This window comes from Schistocerca serialis, chromosome 1 (genome assembly GCF_023864345.2).
Source record: "Schistocerca serialis cubense isolate TAMUIC-IGC-003099 chromosome 1, iqSchSeri2.2, whole genome shotgun sequence".
Taxonomy (NCBI): domain Eukaryota; kingdom Metazoa; phylum Arthropoda; class Insecta; order Orthoptera; family Acrididae; genus Schistocerca; species Schistocerca serialis.
This window is the reverse complement of record NC_064638.1, coordinates 679,758,864-679,777,728: the sequence shown is the minus strand read 5'-3', so window position 1 is coordinate 679,777,728 and position 18,865 is coordinate 679,758,864. Positions and strand designations below refer to the sequence as shown.

Here is an 18,865-nt window from a genome sequence, read left to right as displayed (position 1 = left end):
CAGTTCCTCATGAGACACTTCTAATCAAATTCCGTGACTGAGGAAAACTGTCACATGTTGTGTGATCAGACTTGTGATTTTCTGTTGGGAAGGTCACAGTACATCTTAATCAACAGAAAGTCATCAAGTAAAACAGAAGTGATATCTGGTCATCCTCAAGGAAGTATTAAATGTTCTCTTCTGTTCCTAATCTATATAAATGATTCAGGAATCAATCTGAGTAGCCCTCTAAGATTGTTTGCAGATAATGCTGTCATTTACCGTATAGTAGCCTTTAGAAGATCAAACCCAATTACAAAATGATTTATATAAGATGTCTCTATGGTGTGGAAAGTGGCAACTTACTCTAAACAATAAAAAGTGGGAGGTCATCCAAACAATTACTAAAAGGAATTCATTCAATTTCAGTTACAGAATAAATCACACATATCTACAGCTGCCAATTCAACTAAATACATAGTAATCACAATTACAAACAATTTAAGTTGGAACAAGACTGCATTTTATTGGCAGAACACTTAGAAAATGCAACAGGTCTACTAAAGAGACTGCTTACACTACACTTGTCCATCCTCTGGTATAAAATTTCTGGGCAGTATGGGATCCTTAACATATAGTATTGACTGAGGACATTGAAAATGTCCAAAGAAGGGCAGCTCGTTTTATATTACTGTAAAATATGAGAGAGACGGTCGTGGATATGATACACCAGTTATAGTGGTAATCATTAAAACAAAGAAATTTTTTGTTACGGTGAGATCTTTTTGCCAAAATCTTGATCATCAACTTTCTCCTTTGAATGTTAAAATATTTTTTTGATGCCAATCTACACGTAAAGAAATGACCATCATACTAAAATAAGACATATCAGAGCTCATTCGAAAAGATTAAAGTGCTCAATTTTTTTAAATTTTTTTTTTTATTTATTTTTTCCACCTACTGTTTGAGAGTCCCGTGATAGAGAAACAGTCTGACGGTGTTCAACAAAATTTTGGGAAAACTGCTAGTTGTCTGTAACTTTCTGGTATGATATTTTGGCGCAGAGTCTTCTAGCTATCTTCAGATTAATTATGATGAGCAATTCACTAAGCTCCTCTATTTAATATCCCGCCAGCACACATGTAGTATCCTTGTTGGGGCGCAGCACACACGTTACTTGAGCACATGTGCATCAGCTCAAGTCTGTGTGCTGCTTTGCGCACCATTCATGGTGGAAGCTCACAATATCTTTGCATGGTAAAATCACAGGACGATGGTGATTTTGCAGAGCTCAAGGCTTTTCTATAATCGGGTCCCATACAGAATTTAACTGGAAACCGCTGTCTCCATTCATATGGGATTCAGACAGTCGTATTTCCAGTGATTCATTGATGCTTGAGTTCCAAAAGTTTGACGTATGGCCCACAATTTTTGTTTCATTATATTTCATTGACTTATAAGTGGAAATACAGTATTCAGTGATAGCAGGCTTATTTTCTCGGAGACAGGAGATTAGTGTTTAACGTCCCGTCAACAACGAGGTCATTAGAGACAGAGCACAAGCTCAGATTAGGGAAGGACACAGAAGGAAATCAGCTGTGCCCTTTCAAAGGAACCATCCCAGCATTTGCTTGAAGCAATTTAGCGAAATTATGGAAAACCTAAATCAGGATGGCCAGACATGGGTTTGAACAATCGTCCTCCCGAATGCGAGTCCAGTGTGCTAACCTCTGCGCCACCTCGCTCGGTTTGCTTGGAGAAAGTGAGTATTCTGGTGATGTTCTATAATGTGATACTGCACAGTGCACATCATTTCCCATAAGTAATATTTACTGCATTCACACGGACTCCTGTAAACACCTGCTTTGCACTACTCTATGTTATATTTAACATAAAAAGCACTGATATTTTGGAAGGAGTCGAAAGACTGCTTTAACTTTATGTGTCCTTAATATTCTACCTATTTTAGCTAAAATATTCCCAATATATTGTAGACATAACACTGAATGCCCAGTTGTGCAATCACTCTTACATCACACCAAGATGTCTAAAAATTGCAAGCAACCATCTTTCTCCACCTCAATAGTAAATTTTATTTTTTCATATCTGGTGTTCAGATGTTAAAGGAACTCTCGGTGACTGTCCAAGTCATGAGGCCAAGCTACAAAAGTGTCATCAACATATTGCCAAAATACTGCTGGTTTTAAAATAGATGAGACGAGTGCTCACTCTTCAAATTCTCCCATAAAAAGACTGATCACCCAGGAGACGTAATGGAGATGGCACAACTGGGCATTCAGTGTTTCGAAAGGGCACTCATATTGACCTTTATTTACAATCTACTAGTTGGTTGGTTGGTTGGTTGTTTTTGGGGAAGGAGACCAGACAGCGTGGTCATCGGTCTCATCGGATTAGGGAAGGATGGGGAAGGAAGTCGGCCATGCCCTTTCAGAGGAACCATCCCGGCATTTGCCTGGAGTGATTTAGGGAAATCACGGAAAACCTAAATCAGGATGGCCGGACGTGGGATTGAACCGTCGTCCTCCCGAATAATCTACTAGTTGTCACCATCCTGCACAAATGATGGATGTTCTCAAGACTTTGATCCACTGGGTCCATACCATCTCAGATACCAATGGCCTGCAAACAGAACTGGAACACCTGCAAACTGTGTTCATGAACAATGGATATTTGTTTCAACATGTACAGAGAGTGCAACGAACATACAAATGACTGAACAAGGAAGAGGATGAGGCTTTCAAAAAGACTCCTTGTCTACCATATACTGGAAATGATTCAGCTATAATAAGCAGCATATTAAGACAACATAAAGTTAAAGTAATCTTTCAACCTCCTTCCAAAATATCAGTGCTTCCCATGTTAAAGATGACTTAGAATTGCACAAAGCACATGGTTACAGGATTCCATGTGAATGCGGCAAGTCTTACACAGGGCAAATGACACGCAATGTGCAGAGTCAGATTATAGAACATCAGAGCATAATCGCCTTTTCCCAAGCAAAGAAGTCCACTATAAATTAACACTGTATTTTCACTGGTCATCAGATAAAATACAATGAAACAAAAATTGTGGCCCATACATCAAAATTTTGGAGCTCAAACACCAATGGATCAGTGGAAATACAACTGCCTGAATCCCTTATGAACTGAGAGAACGGTTTCGAGTTAAATTCTGCATGGAACTTGATAACAGAAAACTTAGCGGTCTGCATAACTTGTGTCGTTCTGAGATTTTACTGTGTGAAGACAATAACTTAAGCAAGTTTTTGAGTGGTCCAAGCATTTCCAAGTTGGCTGAGAAGACATTTACGATGGCTCATGAGAATTTGATTGACTGCTGAAATCTTAGGAATATTGACAACGAATGCGAAAGGCATATTTTACACAACCAAGTTAACCTGAGTAAAGTATGTGTGGCTCTGGTGTTAAAAATTCTCATGAACAAAAAGAAGCTTTTGAAAATGTTTGTACTTACACTCCAAATACCAGTGAAAATGATCCTAAATCTTTGGAAAGAGTGACAACATTTAATAAATCTTGGTTTTTCACTTATGATCCAGAAATTAAGCACCAGTCCCTGCTCTGAAATGGCCCCAACTTCACAGACAACGAAAAGAGCTCGAATGAGCAAATCAAAATACAATGTGATGGTGATTGTTTTTTATGATACTCATGTAACTGTGTATGTTTACTGGTTTCCTGAAGGTCAAATGATTAAGAAACATTACTACCTTGAGTTTCATGCTCAACTCTGTGAGGAAATAAGAAAAAAAGACCCACACTGTGGAGAAACAAGTCACAGGTTCTGCATAAAGATGATACACTGGCTGACACACATTGTCTGTTGGGAGATTTCTACCAAAGTATGGAATCCCAGTGTTAAACCACCCACCTTATTTGCCTGACGTAGCACCATGTGACTTTTACCTATTTTCCAAGGTTAAATCTGCATTAAAAGGAACAAGATTTGAGTCCACTGAAGCAGTGAAAGAAAAAGCGGCAAGCATCATCAAGGAACTCACAGAGGAAGAGCTCCAGCACTGTTTCCATCAATAAAAAATTCACATGAAGCATTGTAGGGATAGAGGAGTGGAGTATATTGAGGGTGAAAATTACTAAATATGTACGTTTTTGAAATAAAATATTTTTAGCAATGGTCTCATCATTTCATAGGCACAGCTCACATATATGCCAGTGTAATCACTTACTTCAATAAAAGTGTAATAGACAAGGCCTGTAAAATCAGTTTCATTTCAAAGCTTTCTTTCATAACTATACATAATTAAATCCTGCATTTCAGTGAAAGAGAATATACTTCACACCCTCTCATCCCTGAAGATTTGCTAACACACACACTGATTGAACTCAGCTGCCTAATCTTATCTCTACAGTACGGGCAGTGTAATTAAAGCAAATTCTGCAGATCACTACTTACGTAACTATTTTTTGGTTGTTTGTAGGTTGTTGTCATTGTGGTCTTCAGTCCTGAGACTGGTTGGATGCAGCTCTCCATGCTACTCTATCCTGTGCAAGCTTTTTCATCTCCCAGTACCTACTGCAACCTACATCCTTCTGAATCTGCTTAGTGTATTCATCTCTTGGTCTCCCTCTACGATTTTTACCCTCCACGCTGCCCTCCAATACTAAATTGGTGATCCGTTGATGCCTCAGAACATGTCCTACCAACCGATCCCTTCTTCTGGTCAAGTTGTGCCACAAACTTCTCTTCTCCCCAATCCTATTCAATACTTCCTCATTAGTTATGTGATCTACCCATCTAATCTTCAGCATTCTTCTGTAGCACCACATTTCGAAAGCTTCTATTCTCTTCTTGTCCAAACTATTTATCGTCCATGTTTCACTTCCATACATGGCTACACTCCATACGAATACTTTCAGAAATGACTTCCTGACACTTAAATCAATACTGGATGTTAACAAATTTCTCTTCTTCAGAAACGCTTTCGTTGCCATTGCCAGCCTACATTTTATATCCTCTCTACTTCGACCATCAACAGTTATTTTGCTCCCCAAATAGCAAAACTCCTTTACTACTTTAAGTGCCTCATTTCCTAATCTAATTCCCTCAGCATCACCCGACTTAATTAGACTACATTCCATTATCCTTGTTTAGCTTTTGTTGATGTTCATCTTATATCCTCCTTTCAAGACACTGTCCATTCCATTCAACTGCTCTTCCAAGTCCTTTGCTGTCTCTGACAGAATTACAACGTCATCGGCGAACCTCAAAGTTTTTATTTCTTCTCCATGAATTTTAATACCTACTCCGAATTTTTCTTTTGTTTCCTTTACTGCTTCCTCAATATACAGATTGAACAACATCGGGGAGAGGCTACAACCCTGTCTTACTCCCTTCCCAACCACTGCTTCCCTTTCATGTCCCTCGACTCTTATAACTGCCATCTGGTTTCTGTACAAATTGTAAATAGCCTTTCGCTCCCTGTATTTTACCCCTGCCACCTTCAGAATTTGAAAGAGAGTATTCCAGTCAACATTGTCAAAAGCTTTCTCTAAGTCTACAAATGCTAGAAACATAGGTTTGCCTTTCCTTAATCTTTCTTCTAAGATAAGTCGTAAGGTCAGTATTGCCTCACGTGTTCCAGTGTTTCTACGGAATCCAAACTGATCTTCCCCGAGGTTGGCTTCTACTAGTTTTTCCATTCGTCTGTAAAGAATTCGTGGTAGTATTTTGCAGCTGTGACTTATTAAACTGATAGTTCGGTAATTTTCACATCTGTCAACACCTGCTTTCTTTGGGATTGGAATTATTATATTCTTCTTGAAGTCTGAGGGTATTTCGCCTGTTTCATACATCTTGCTCACCAGATGGTAGAGTTTTGTCAGGACTGGCTCTCCCACGGCCGTCAGTAGTTCCAATGGAATACTGTCTACTCCGGGGGCCTTGTTTCGACGCAGGTCTTTCAGGGATCTGTCAAACTGTTCACGCAGTATCATATCTCCCATTTCATCTTCATCTACATCCTCTTCCATTTCCATAATATTGTCCTCAAGTACATCGCCCTTGTACAGACTCTCTATATACTCCTTCCACCATTCTGCTTTCCCTTCTTTGCTTAGAACTGGGTTTCCATGTGAGCTCTTGATATTCATACAAGTCATTCTCTTATCTCCAAAGGTCTCTTTAATTTTCCTGTAGGCGGTATCTATCTTACCCCTAGTGAGATAGGCCTCTACATCCTTACATTTGTCCTCTAGCCATCCCTGCTTAGCCATTTTGCACTTCCTGTCGATCTCATTTTTGAGACGTTTGTATTCCTTTTTGCCTGCTTCACTTACTGCATTTTTGTATTTTCTCCTTTCATCAATTAAATTCAATATTTCTTCTGTTACCCAAGGATTTCTACTAGCCCTCATCTTTTTACCTACTTGATCCTCTGCTGCCTTCACTACTTCATCCCTCAAAGCTACCCATTCTTCTTCTACTGTATTTATTACCCCCATTCCTGTCAATTGCTCCCTTATGCTCTCCCTGAATCTCTGTACAACCTCTGGTTCTTTTAGTTTATCCAGGTCCCATCTCCTTTAATTCCCACCTTTTTGCAGTTTCTTCAGTTTTAATCTACAGGTCATAACCAATAGATTGTGGTCAGAGTCCACATCTGCCCCTGGAAATGTCTTACAATTTAAAACCTGGTTCCTAAATCTCTGTCTTACCATTATATAATCTATCTGATACCTTTTAGTATCTCCAGGGTTCTTCCATGTATACAACCTTCTTTCACGATTCTTAAACCAAGTGTTAGTTATGATTATGTTGTGCTCTGTGCAAAATTCTACCAGGCGGCTTCCTCTTTCATTTCTTAGCCCCAATCCATATTCACCTACTATGTTTCCTTCTCTCCCTTTTCCTACACTCGAATTCCAGTCACCCATGACTATTAAATTTTTGTCTCCCTTCACTACCTGAATAATTTCTTTTATTTCATCATACATTTCTTCAATTTCTTCGTCATCTGCAGAGCTAGTTGGCATATAAACTTGTACTACTGTAGTAGGTGTGGGCTTCGTATCTATCTTGGCCACAATAATGCGTTCACTATGCTGTTTGTAGTAGCTTACCCGCATTCCTATTTTCCTATTCATTATTAAACCTACTCCTGCATTACCCCTATTTGATTTTGTGTTTATAACCCTGTAGTCACCTGACCAGAAGTCTTGTTCCTCCTGCCACCGAACTTCACTAATTCCCACTATATCTAACTTTAACCTATCCATTTCCCTTTTTAAATTTTCTAACCTACCTGCCCGATTAAGGGATCTGACATTCCACGCTCCGATCCATAGAACGCCAGTTTTCTTTCTCCTGATAACGACATCCTCTTGAGTAGTCCCCGCCCGGAGATCCGAATGGGGGACTATTTTACCTCCAGAATATTTTACCCAAGAGGACGCCATCATCATGTAATCATACAGTAAAGCTGCATGCCCTCGGGAAAAATTACGGCTGTAGTTTCCCCTTGCTTTCAGCCGTTCGCAGTACCAGCACAGCAAGGCCGTTTTGATACTGAAATTCACATGCCACATTAACATAGCACACCACTGTTTCCACTTCATCAACAGACTGAGCCATCCCACACTCCTCTTCTAGGAATGTGTTATAGTACTGTGGGTACCAGGACATCAGGCATGTACCTCCAAACAAACAAAACTAAATTACAAATCTTTAATTTTTTGAGATGACACAAGTTTTGACTGAAACTCATATTTGCTTGTTAGGTCAGCAAACTGAGTTTTATCAGTGGAACACTTTCAAAGTGTGTTGCCCAAAACAGTATAACAATGATTATCTTACACATGAAACAGCAAGTGGATTGGCTGATTTAGATTTGCATGTAAATTTTTCCTGAAGTGAGGTCGTACTGACAGTTGAATTATCCAATGAGAAGTTGGTCGAGTGACCGATCAGGATGAGAGGAGTGGATGGGAGCAGGCGTTTGTAGAGTACTTTTGGGAGTTGCGTGATAGTTTATTACATCCACCAGAGCTCAGTCCATGACATCCACAAGGACTGGAAAATGCTGAAAGTATTTGCATTTCATGGGACATCAATGCAAGCTCTGAAAAACAAAAGAGCATCACTGAGTGTCATGGATGTCAGGAATCAAACTTTGCAATATACAGTGGTGTGAAACCAGCAACATTTCACAGTCTGGTTTGAGTCCAGATAGCAAATTCATGTAACTACTAAACACGCATGGTTGGGTCCACTGTTGAAATACTGAGCATAAAACAGAAACAACAATTTGCCAGTATACCCAAGAAGCACATATAATGTCACTTTGGATGGTTATTTCCACAAGTGATACTCAAGTAGTCATACAACAGGCTATAAAAAGACGAGGAGAGCCGCATGTGATGGAGAGAGCATCTGGTCCCCTTTCTAAAGGGACGACTATGAGAAACAAGTGAATATGGGAAGGTACGATAGTCTCTTCCAACTGGAGATTGGTGGATGACAGCTATATCAACACTGACAGTGAGTTTGCAAGGAGGGCACCGTGTCTATGAATGAGTTAAGAAATGAAACACAAGCTTGTATTAGGGAAAGATAGGGAAGAAAACCAGCTGTTCCCTGTAAAAGAAACCATTTGCCTTGAGTGATATAGGGAAATCAAAGAAAATCTAAATCCGGATGGCAATTTCAGACACCATTCACCTGAATATCGATACTGTTTATGATGTCGGTGCAGAGGATTTAATAAATAAACACATCATGATCTGCCATGTCTCATACAATGCAGGCTTTCAAGGCTGGTATTTGTATCCTTGCTGATTTCCGTTACATGGACCCAACATTTCACCTCCTAATGATGGAGAGACAGTCAGAGGCTAGAAAGACTTCCCTTCCACTTTTCTTCTTTCTTGGGCTAAACTGCTCTAATTTTATGGGCAACCTATTTGGATCTAGTTTCTGTTAGTATGAATCAAAGCAATTTCTGTTTTTCTCTAATCTAGTTTCTGTTAGTATGAGTCAAAGCAATTTCTGTTTTGCTCTAAGTCCCTTTCGTTTTGTCTATAGGGTGTTCTTTAGTGACAGACCACTACTTCGGTGGAAGATAGATCCAGTTGTGGTACTAAAGCATAATATAAAGTAAAAGAGAAGATAATGAAGAGCTATGAATGAAAAATTACATCAATAAGAGAATGTTGATGAATAATGATGATGGCCTTTACAAATATGACTAGAAGTGACTTAGTGAACACAGTTGGAAGTTGTCTGCCACCAGATTTCTAAATACAAAACAAACATGATATCTCAAATACTTTGGTTTTAGATGTCTAAAAATAGACAGAATATTGTTGTTTCTCATTTTGTCCATGCTACATTTCAGAGAAAATAAAGATTAAGATCATACCATGGACTCAGGCGAATGACAGCATCTTCTATGTCTTGACGAATTTCATCTGAAATGAAAAATGTCATAGTCAAAAGAAGTTTCACTCAATATCACTAACTGAAAATACATCCAAGTTTAAAGTAAGGAAACAATAACATAAAATGACTATGCAGAGAACATCACATCACAATCAGGTTGTTGTTACATAAAATAAAAGGATACATCAAATGTTTAAAAAGAGGGTACGTAGACTGAACACTACTCACAATATGGAGAACACAGTACACAGCCATCAAGTATATGAAAAGCTGAGAATTATTGTTGCTCTGCTATTTAACTTGTATTCTTCACTTAAAGATGACAGTGGCTAAGGTCTAGATCAGGACCAGTGGTAATCACGACAGTGTTTCTCTACTGCTCATATATTGGCAACACATCAGCTTTGCTTAGCCAAAGGGATGATACATTCAAGTAACCAATGAGAGATGAGGAAAGTGCCAATAAATTTCTAGCACTAAAATTGAAACCGTTCTCTTCTTCACTGTTGTCACGGTTATTTAACTATTTTTTCCTCGAATACATCACGGATTATGAGGTTGTGATTAGTTTGAGACCTAATAGCACAGCTTAAATTGCTGTGAATGAAACAAGCAGCAATTAAATTTATAACCTACGGTGTCACAAATATTTAACTTTCTTTCCAAATGTGTCATGAATTATGACGATGTAGTTAGGTTGGGATGTAAAAGCACAAGTTAAATTAAATTAATAATCTTGTTTGTCAAAATATCTGTCCATTTCTTCCGAAATATCTTACAATTTCAGAAGTGATGTGATATATTGATGTGAGACTGTGACAAAATTCCTTCACCTCTTACTTTGAAACATGTTACATGTCTGTTCTTCTCTAATTGTTTATGTAGACCCAGTAGAGGACTCACTTTTCCCTTCTTATCATATATCAACAAGAGCACTGACAACTTTGCTGCATTTACATGTAAGTATGCTACTGCCCTGATCTAAGCTTTTACTTGAACAGTTATTACACAGCTGAGTGAGTGCAGTTGTAGGTTTGCACTACAGAAAGCAGAGGTGCAGAGGATAGAGGATGGGAGAGGCATAAATATAGACAAGAATGTTAGGAGGATATGATGAATGCCTAAAGATGATTTTGGGAAGAGTAAAGACTAATTTTCTCTCAAATACTGTTTCTGTTTACCATGTTTCAGTATACCATCAGCAAATACTAAGATATCTATTGCACAGTCCTTCCACTTCTTCTGCTCTGCATCCTTGAAGACAGGTGGTGACAGTTAGTTCTCTTGTTGGGCTCTGCTCAAAATTCAAACTAATTCCAGTTCCCTTCTTGGAATTTCCTACTGCACTTAGTTTCTTAATGTAGCTACGACATTCTTCTTGCACCACTGGTAGTTCTTTACTCTTCTTTTCTGAATTTTCCATTTTATCATTTTATTTACACAGTTCTACATTTACAGTACATACAGTATACGCCTATTTATTTAGAAAAAGGACACTCAGAAACATCACTGACCAAATCCCCGCCACACACGCTATCCTCCAATGTGAAACTCCATAGTTTAACAGAGGACTTCATCCTACCAACATCACCAGTTCCTAAGTGGTTAAGAGACCTCGAAACACCCCACTCCTCACTGTGACCAGCTGTAAGATGTTCTCACAAACTTGTACAGATTTACAGCAAAACAGTCTTCCCTTGTTTGGAGGGAGTTTCAAAGGTTCTTCTGTTCAAATGAAACTTTTTATTGATTTTAGCCTATGGTCAGGTAGCTCATGGCCAAACAATGGGTTAACTTCAATGTCCTCAGCCTTCACACATTCTTGACTGGCAGCATCTTCTCAATAAACATCTGGAGGTACAATACCAGCAAGGTAGTAAATCTTCTTAATGGGGCCAGGTGTTAAGCAGCCTATAATCAGCCTTCGAGCTTCTTTCAGAGCAGGGTCCACAATTTTGGCTTGAGATGATTTATATCAAATGGGCAGGCATACTCTGCTGCAGAATAACATAGGGCAAAGCAGTGGCTTTAAGAAGCTTCTGCTTAGCTCTCCTGTTTGTGCCTCTTAATTTTCTCAAGACATTATTCAGAGTTCTGGTTTTCTGTCTGACATTGGAGCTGTGTTGTGTGAAGTGAGAGAGAACGGTACAGTATTCCTCCTAGGAGTAATACTGTGCCATTCAAAAATACATTCAATTTTCTTGAGGTCTCCCTGTTCCTGAATTGGGAAACAGAACAGAATTTTTGAGAGATTGGGCTTTAGTTGGTTAGACTTATAGTAGGTGCCTGCTTCTTTCAGAGCATCACACAGAGTGAGTGCTATCTCTTCAAATTTTTCACCTTGGAAGGCCAGGACAAGGTTGGCAGCACTGAAAAAACTTTCCAAGGGAGACCTTGAGAGAGACCATTTTTCTGGATTTTCCACTTACATTGATGCCTTTAAAAATGAATTAGAAACCTACAATTCTGCAACCTAGCAAGTTTTGGATCCTTAGTGAGAGCAAACACTTTTTGTAAGAGAATACAATGGTTGACCATATTTTATGCACCACTAAGATCAATGAAAGTCACTAGTGATACATTTGTTTTCAAAGCCATCTTCAATAAATCTATGCAACAGTGCTCTTGCCTGGTCTAAAGTTGCTTGTTGTAGGATGAGCTGTTGGTCAATAGCCTGAATGGGTTGTTTGAGTAGCATTCTTTTGAATATCTTGTATAACAGACACAGATCTGTAGTTCTTGGGGTTCCTGCTGTGTTTTGCAGGCTTCGAATGGCTATTACAGCTGTTTTCTGCCATAATTATGGAATACTGACCTCCTTATGCATACATTAAAAAGCTGTCTCAATCACTCCTTAGTGGCCATGTCAAAGTACTTCATTTGTTTCACTCTAATATCATCCAAATTGGCAGCTTTCCCTAATCTGAACTGGTTTGTTGTATTGTCCAGTTCAATGATGTTAAAATCTTACATTAGATCAGATGTTTCTTCATTCCTCTCTAGAAGTAGCTTCCATACATGTCTCTGAGGTTAATCCTGATGTTTTGTTTCACCATTCATGAGAAGTTGGTGGGCAATCTGATTAACTGTTACGTCCGAATGAGTGTTGGTTACAACTGGATGTCTGCTGAGCTTCTTTAAGACTCTCCAGGCTTTCTGATGACTCTGTCACATGCCTAGTTCTCCCATTAGTATTCCCCAACTACCCTCTCTTCAAGGGCTGTTAGAGAAGTTAGGGCGTATGCTGGTCTGATAGTTTCTTCAGCCAATGGGATCAGTTCAGACTGACTGTGGTAGTCCTCTGTATATGATATTACATCTGGATTCAGACACTCAATGTCACTAGTATGACATCTGTGAGGAGCAGATTTATAGGAACTCTTAACAGCATCTATGAATGCTTGTCCTGTATCATAGGTCCAATGCAGCAAATTTTGGCCCAGTCTATAAACACTATGTTTGTTACCTACTGCTTCTGAATGCACTAATTCGTAATATATGCAAGCTATTAGGTTATTCACAATCCAGTGCTGTTTAAATTGCTTGATATTAGGTCAATCTCTTTTATCTACATCCATGTTCCATTTTCGCCCAGTTTGAGTTCCACAAATATTGAGACAACTGCCCTGAGGAGCAGCCAGGCTTTTCTGGCTGATAAGATGGTAGTGCAAGGCTCTAAACTGGGAACTACTTGCATGTGATCTGATTTCACTGTACAAACAATGAGTCTGATACAATGAGGGAAGTATGTGGAGTACAATTATACACATGATAGCATTTTTTACTGGTGTGTGTGTGTGTGTGTGTGTGTGTGTGTGTACACGTCCTGCATCTGTTTGTTACTACCAAATTACTTAAATACTGGTTAATTAACACAATAATTCATAATCTCGGGTTTAGCAGCTCTTGAAGCTATTGATCAATATTAATAATTGGAAAGAGCCATTTTTAACACCATCAAAATAAATAATTTTTCACTTCACAAAATGTCTGAGATGTATGCTCTGGACTGAATTACACAATAACATCAAAACTTAAGGTATGAAAGGTAGAATAATACAATTAAATAAGAAAACAACTATGAATAATATCAAGTGAGCAAACTTATAATCAAGGTACATGGAAACAACATAAACATCAAGCCACAGGGGCACCTCAATGTACTTTATACCAGTTTCTTGTTATTGTCGAACATGATGATTGCACTGACAGACTGTCATTCTACTTCTTCTAAACCATACTTCTACTACTTCTAAACCATAATGCAGTGATTCTAAATCACTGCATTACACACAAATTTTAAAAAAAATACTGTAAAATATTCCCACACAGTTTCATTAAGTCAGAGGAATACAATACTGTGAAATACAAATCCAAACTGTGAAATACAAATCCAATCACAAAACACTTACACGTTGACTCCAGGCGGAAAAGATTGAAATTTCGGAGTAGGTAGTCATGGAGAGTGAGAAACTGCAGGTTGAGCTTTGGCAGAGCAAGACATCCTTCACCAGAGAAATACTCAGTGGGAACTATGTTTTCATTCCATATAATCTCTTCGGTAGGATACAAAGGCATCTCATTGAGTGCTTCAAGCTGTGATGCCCTCCTTTCATGCCGTGAAACCTGATAATACAAATTTTCACAATTAAACTATTAAATACTAAAGAAATTTAAATAAAAGAAAGAAAGATGTAAATAAAATTAGAGTATACACGCACAAAAAATGTGACATCCCCCCTTCCCACCCAGACAGAAAAGAAACAGTGACTGCATATCCAGATGAATTTTTAATACTGTAGGCGACAAAATTGCCATCTTCGGTGTGTAGTACTTGCAGACTTTATTTTAAAAAAAAGAAAAGAAAAAAATAAAAATAAATAAAAAATGAAAATTTAAAATTTAAAAAAGTTCTAAAAAATTCCTTCTTCAACTCTACACAATGAATAACATGCTGTCTGATTTGAATGTTTAAGGAGACCAAAGAGAAAAGGTCATCAGTCTGTCTTATTCACTTATATCCCCCCCCCCCCCCCCCAACAGGTCTGCATACATTCTGTGCAAGGGTGAGAAAGTGTTCTAAATGTTCGGATAGCGTATACATGAGGTGTAAAATGGGAACCAGCCTGGTATTCACCTACTGGGATGTGGGAAATTGCCTACAAACTCACATCCAATCTGTCTGGCACACTGACCTATCAGCATTAATCTGACACGTGGATTTGATCCAGAACCTGCATACCTCCTCATCCTGGAAGCAGTTGCATTAAAGCTACTTGCACACCAGATGAACCAAGCCATACCACCCACAAACATGTAGCACAGAGCAGTGCAGAACTGCAGCAAATGGAGCAGAGTGTTCATAGGCGCTCAGCAATGTTCCAGTGAGCATGAGTGCATCAATAAAAATGAAAATGAGAATTGCCATTTTTAACAAAGTCCCAACTTCCAAACCAAAAAACAAAAATATCCATACATCAGCATTTACATTATGAATCATCTGGTCATTGATATTCCTTGATGTCATGGTTCGCTCAGAAGACTCTCTGCCACCTCCAATCACTTTGCACATCATTATGCCAATTACTGCTTTAACATTCTTGGGATAGCACAAGCTCATGCAGAGTATCTCAGACAAAAATCATAAAACATATGAAGAAAGACTTGCTCTTTAATAAATCTTCTTACAAAATAATTAAACTTTTTAACTTCTGTATGATCTTTCCAAATAAACAAATGAGCAGATCTGCTAAGGTTGTTCATTTATATTCAAAACTGGTACGAGATATCACCCTCAATCAACGAAATGACTTATTTTCAAAAATTTTGCCACAAAACAGCTTGGAAATCTTGTAACCTCACACATGTAACTTATTCATTGCAGTGCAGAACGTTGTAGTTTAATCATCCACAACACCCGCTTTGTTCTGCACTGTGCCGAACTCCTTTCCTTGGTTTGGTGCAATACAGCTGTACAGCTTAACATGTATAACTAACTGGGCACGTGCATATAGTCTTTATAAAATTACTTTTATTACAGTTGCACTCACAACACATTTATGCATAGTGTTACCAATTTCAACAGAGTCCTGCCATCTTTTAGTGCAATTTTTCCCATCTCTCTTAATTTGTTTAATTAATTTATTTAATAGCTTGTAATGTACACATATGGATTAGATCCAAGTACAATTTTTTTATAATTTTTTTTCAATCCATTAGGCAATCTGTTACAGCAACTGTATATAGAATATTTTAATTAAAAAGTCTTGGTTACAATGCATTTTTAATAAAAGGATAAGTTGCAACCAACACAATTTTTAATTCAAGTAACATATTTGTTATTAAATATGCACTCAGATACAATTTTTAATTGTCATAGGTACATCATTATAAATACAACAATACTACATATAAACACACATACTGAATCTACTACATTACATCTGCCTACACACATTCAACTTTATAACACTGTACTCCTATTTCCTATTTTTTGCATTTACTGTATTTCCACAAACTAAATAGAAAGGACTTTCTATACCACCTAATCCTGTAATAAGTGAATGTATGACAATTCAGAATCAATGCCATGAAATCAACAAATAAAAACTGTACAGCTACAAAGGCAGAATAGTGTTATTAACCAAACTTATACCACGTTCACAGAGAGAGAAAACAACCTATTAAACAAAGAGCTGAAATATAATTTACAGCCAGAACTCAAACCCAAAATTATAAAAGATATCATTTTTGCCACAAAAAATGCTGCAGATATAGCAAAAATAAGCAATAACAAAACAACAGTTAGTATGAGAGCTATAATCACTGACCAAACAAGAAGCACGTTTCAACACTCACTAAGATGATGAACCCTGTCCACTCCCCAAGACCTGTGGCTAAGGCACTTTAAAATAGTCAGAGCTTTCAGGGTACTTGACTTAGGTCATTTACATGTGATAACCACGACAGCTTGGAAGTATAAGTGAGGCCCAGAAACTTCAGCAAGTCTTTAAACTATAGAATGGTGTGTCTCACATATAAGTCATGCAAGTTAAAATTATGGGAATGATTAAAATGTACGTGCAGCCACGCGCTCCCCCCCCCCCCCCCCCCCCCCCACACACACACACACTTACCTGCGGAAAACATAAAACCCATATTTGCAGCCCATTCCTCCCACCTCCTCATTGTAAGGTGTAACTGACAAGTTGCTGTAACAATGTTTGAGGAGAAACAGAAAATGGCAAAAGCATCCACAAATATGGAGCATTGCACAGGACTCCTTATCACAGGCATTATACTGTTAGCATCAGTGCCAAAGACTGTGACACTTAAAACACTTCCGTGGGGAACACCAATCTCCTGCTCAAAACTATATGACAGCAAGTTACCAACTTGCTACCAAAAAAAGCATTGAGATAAAAAAGACAAAATGAATATGGGGAGGCAGCCATGAAAGCCCTACTGATGAAGCTGTATAAAAATATTGTGACTCCTTGTAGGGTAGTATGGCTTATTTATGTCAAATAATTTCCAAATACATTGCTGTCTACATACAAAAGCCTGCTGGATAGCCATCTCTAGGAGGGTCAGGTTGTCAATAGTGGACTGACATTTTCTGGATCCACACTGAGAGCAGCTAAGGAGCTGTCTGGTCTCTAATATCCAAACCTGTCAACAATTTACCATTTGCTTCAAGGTCTTTCCCAGCTCATTAAGGCAACACTTTGGTAACTACTGGGACATGTCCTTTCCTGGTTTGAGTAAGCTATCAAAATTGCCTCCTCCTATGAGGGGAAACAATCCTGTCTGCCACACTGAATTACAACATTCAAGGACGATTTTCTTTGACGCTGCTCGCAAGTGTTGTACCATACTGCACTGGATTTGGTCATAAAAGAGCAAAGTAACACAAGTATGAGATTGCGGAAAGAAGCTTTCGCATGGAGAAAGGTCAGTAGTAAGACATAATTGTTGGACCTGAAATCCAACTAGCCGTCCTCTATGGTTATAAGGTAGTGGCGGAACACTGGATCCTAGCTGGCATGGCAGCAGTCACCAAAAAACGCTCTGTAATTGACTGGGCGATATTTCTGGGCGTTGTCTGAATACACCCCTACTTCAACACTGTTGCTGTAGTTAAACAACTGCATGCTCCAGAAATCCTGCTAATGAATTTCCATGCTTTTGCAGAACAAGTGGAGCGACTGATAAGAGTTCAGGAACATGGATCATAACCTTGTCCTGTTCTCCTTGATTCTACATAGAGCATTGACTCTCTTGACTCAAAATGCTGTGAGTTTTTCTACTGTTAGGTGACACTTAAACCATCACATAGCAGCATGGTAGTTCAGAACATGTGATGTGGTCCAACAATTCCTAGATGCTGCTTTGGTGTTAAAACACAGCCAGCTAGCTGAACAGCATCCATTTAGCGCTGCTGATCATCCATTTAGGTGGCTTTCTTTCCATGAATGCTCCATCCTGTAGGTGAATCCAGAGTGGGAAATGGTCACTGGAATGAAGGTTATCACTGAGTAATCACTGAGTACAGTCTGCAAAGGCTGGAGAGCAGAAAGAGAGGTCCATGGACAAGAATGGCCCAGTAGCAGCAGAGAAATGAGTGGGTTTCCCCTTGCTGGGGATTCGCAGCTCCTGAGACACAATGATGCACTCTAAAACTTAGCCCCTGTGTAGTTTGAGGGCCCCATAATACATTATGGAAATTGTCATCTCCCAGTAGGAGAAACGGCCAGGGGAGTTGGTCCAGGTAATATGTTACAGCCTAAGACTGTATCAAGTCCTGTGGCGGTAAATACGAAGAACATACATTGATCTTCATGCCCACAGACACAGACCACTGCTTGTAGGTTAGTAACCAAGAAAAATTAAGGGTATAGTCACAAAGCATAGGAGCACAGTAGGTTTAAAATGTATTTCCTGTAAACAAAAGCACAGGGGACATTCCTGTGGTGGTATTTTTAGTTCCTCCATACACTTCCTGAACCTGTTGAAGTTCCACTGTAGTATGGGAGTCATTTCTCAGTGAGGTTTTTCTTTCACCCCGTCTCTTCAACAGGCTGGGGATCCTGTGGCAGATGTGGGCTTAGTCTAGTGGCTAGATAGTTGCCCCTGGTAGATTTCATATTTCATTCTCTCCTAAAACAAATCATTAGAAACATAAGAAAAAACAAGGTCTACATGGTCTAATGGTTTACGACCTATCTTCCTCTGTGGCTAACACTTCCCATAAGGTTGGTTTGCCAGAGGAGGCATTGCAGGAAGTGATAATGGCAGTGTTTGTTTACTAAAGTTTGCCTTCTATGCAGCCAACAGCTCTAAAATGTCGGTAGCTGTGATGTTCGACACTAGCAACCTCCATTTGTGTAGAGGGCCTGGCTTTTGGAACATCCTTTTTAAGAACTGAGGTGGGTGAAATAGTAAAGGG

The 18,865-nt window shown here is 38.8% G+C and overlaps 1 protein-coding gene across 1 annotated transcript in view; it reads right to left on the bottom strand.

Annotated features, from left to right (window-relative positions):
• Nucleotides 1-18,865, bottom strand: part of LOC126480306 (RNA helicase aquarius) — a 346,791-nt gene that overhangs the window by 150,662 nt on the left and 177,264 nt on the right. Inside the window, exons 10-11 of the mRNA XM_050103855.1 lie at nucleotides 13,830-14,043; nucleotides 9,398-9,446 (exon numbers count right to left, since the gene is read on the bottom strand). Of these exons, the coding sequence (XP_049959812.1) occupies nucleotides 9,398-9,446; nucleotides 13,830-14,043 (263 nt within the window). The remainder of the gene's footprint in view (nucleotides 1-9,397; nucleotides 9,447-13,829; nucleotides 14,044-18,865) is intronic.